General features: G+C 45.8%; 1 protein-coding gene across 1 annotated transcript in view; it reads right to left on the bottom strand.

Moving 5' to 3' along the window:
* Positions 1-302, bottom strand: part of LOC100957388 (granzyme B(G,H)-like) — a 2,430-nt gene extending 2,128 nt beyond the window's left edge. The window contains exon 1 of the mRNA XM_003801994.1: positions 242-302. Within this exon, the coding sequence (XP_003802042.1) occupies positions 242-302 (61 nt within the window). The remainder of the gene's footprint in view (positions 1-241) is intronic.
* Positions 303-1,872: the final 1,570 nt, after the last annotated feature.

The raw sequence follows: 1,872 nt of genomic DNA, 5'->3' as shown, positions 1-1,872 counted from the left end.
CACGCACTTCCAGATGACAAGGGTGAGACCTGGGGAGGGGACAGTACCCACTGGCTCTTCCTAAGAACAGTCTCTGCCCTGGCATTCCTGCTGAGGGCGCACTCAGCATTGAGGGGTCCTGTAGAAGGACTGGACCTGGGTTTCAGAATGTTCCTGATAGGTAGAAGGATCCAGGATGTGCAGAAGGGGCAGGAGGTCTGTAGGATAGGTCTGGGGGTCTGAGGCTGGGATGGTCACTCACCTGTCTCTGCCCTGGGGATCAGGAAGAAGGCCAGCAGGAGTGGGAGCAGGAGTGGCTGCATCATGGTGGCTGCCCAGGTTGGAGCCACAGGGGTGCCCTCCTTGCTCTTTTTAGTGCTCAGGAGAGGAAGGAGGTGTGGTGTGCTCAGTGACCTCATGTCCCCCTCTGGTTTTGTGGTGTTTCATCACAGAAGGCTTTCTAGGAAAGGCCCTCACTTCCCCATCCATCTTTTTCTTTAGGTGGTCATGTAACAACCATGTGGTGCATGAGAATCTTCCAGATAACAACTTCAGGGTGGTTGTGTGAGAATCATGTGGTGACCATACCAGTACCACAGCTGGTGACACAGCAGGCCAGTGGTTCCAGCCCAGGTAGAAACCCAGTGTTTGAGGTGGGGGGTATAGGATGTGGTATTGGCCAGAGAGGTACTGCAGCCCCAGTACCCTGAGTTCACGTGATAGAACCACCAGTTCCTCCATGGCCATGCTGCTAAGTCCGTCAGGAGAATTATTCAGCAGTGTGTGTTTGGGCCCTTTTCTTGTGCTAGAACTAAGCATGTTGGCGATGTCTCTCCTTCCTTAGAGAGCTGAGCATCTGGTGGCAGAGACTCTGACAAGAGTAGAGTGGGGAGGAGGACGTGGAGCATGGCCACTGTCTACTAGACCCATCTAGCAACCCACTCATTGTCACTGCTTCCTTCCTAGGGGACTTCTAACATCTCTAATTAGTGAACGCTCAGTGTGATAAGTGTCCACCTTTATTCTCAATGTTTTAAAAAAAACTTGACATTTATTGGCCCAAATTAATGAATCTCTGTGGCTCTAGATATTGAATCCATAGATGGACTTACGTCTGGGTTACTCCTTCTTTGGGTAGGCTGGGGACTTAAACTTCTTGCATGAATGGGAAAGGGCTGGCTCCCCAGAAAACATTCAAGTTACTAAACTGCTAACACCACGCGAGGTGAGAAAGCACGCCAGGCAACGATCAGCAACTGTCCTTCAGTAGTCTCTGTCCGGAGACCCGTCCTTACAGAGCAGGCCCAGCACGGAATAGGCTCACAGTACACCTCTGCTAAACAGGTGATGTCGGTGTTCTCACTAGAATGGAAGTGAAGGATTATTGTTTCTAAACAGTTCAAGCTGAATTCTGTTAAAAGAACAACTAAATATCTCTAGGTGGTTGGATTGTGGTAATTTAAGTTTCTATCTTTATATTTTCTGCATTTTACAATTTTTCTGTGATAAGTAGTTATGTTTCAAAATACATAAATCCAGTGTATCTTCCTTGTCAATAGCAAACCATTTTTATCAAACTTCTACTTTTTTGAACTTAGCTTGCCCAGTAGCAAACACTTTAAAGGTAAAGTTGCCTTTTCATTGTAGTCATAATATATAATTATTAAGAAAATTTGGAAAGTAGCAAGGAAAAACAGCACTTTCTTGCCTATTTCCCACAGACTGACTGTTACCATAAGCCATGCATTTTAAATACTTGGGTTCGTACTGTGTATACAGTGTGATTTTTTTTTTTATCCTCGCTTAACCCTATAGCATAAAGATTTTCACCATGGTCTTAGAAATCTTATTAGTCAATGCCACTATGGCCTCTCTTTCCTAGTTATTAAAACA

This window comes from Otolemur garnettii, unplaced genomic scaffold, assembly GCF_000181295.1.
Source record: "Otolemur garnettii isolate 467f Iridium unplaced genomic scaffold, OtoGar3 scaffold00225, whole genome shotgun sequence".
In the NCBI taxonomy this organism is placed as follows: domain Eukaryota; kingdom Metazoa; phylum Chordata; class Mammalia; order Primates; family Galagidae; genus Otolemur; species Otolemur garnettii.
The sequence above is the reverse complement of the archived record's forward strand: the minus strand, read 5'-3'. Positions and strand labels throughout refer to the sequence as shown.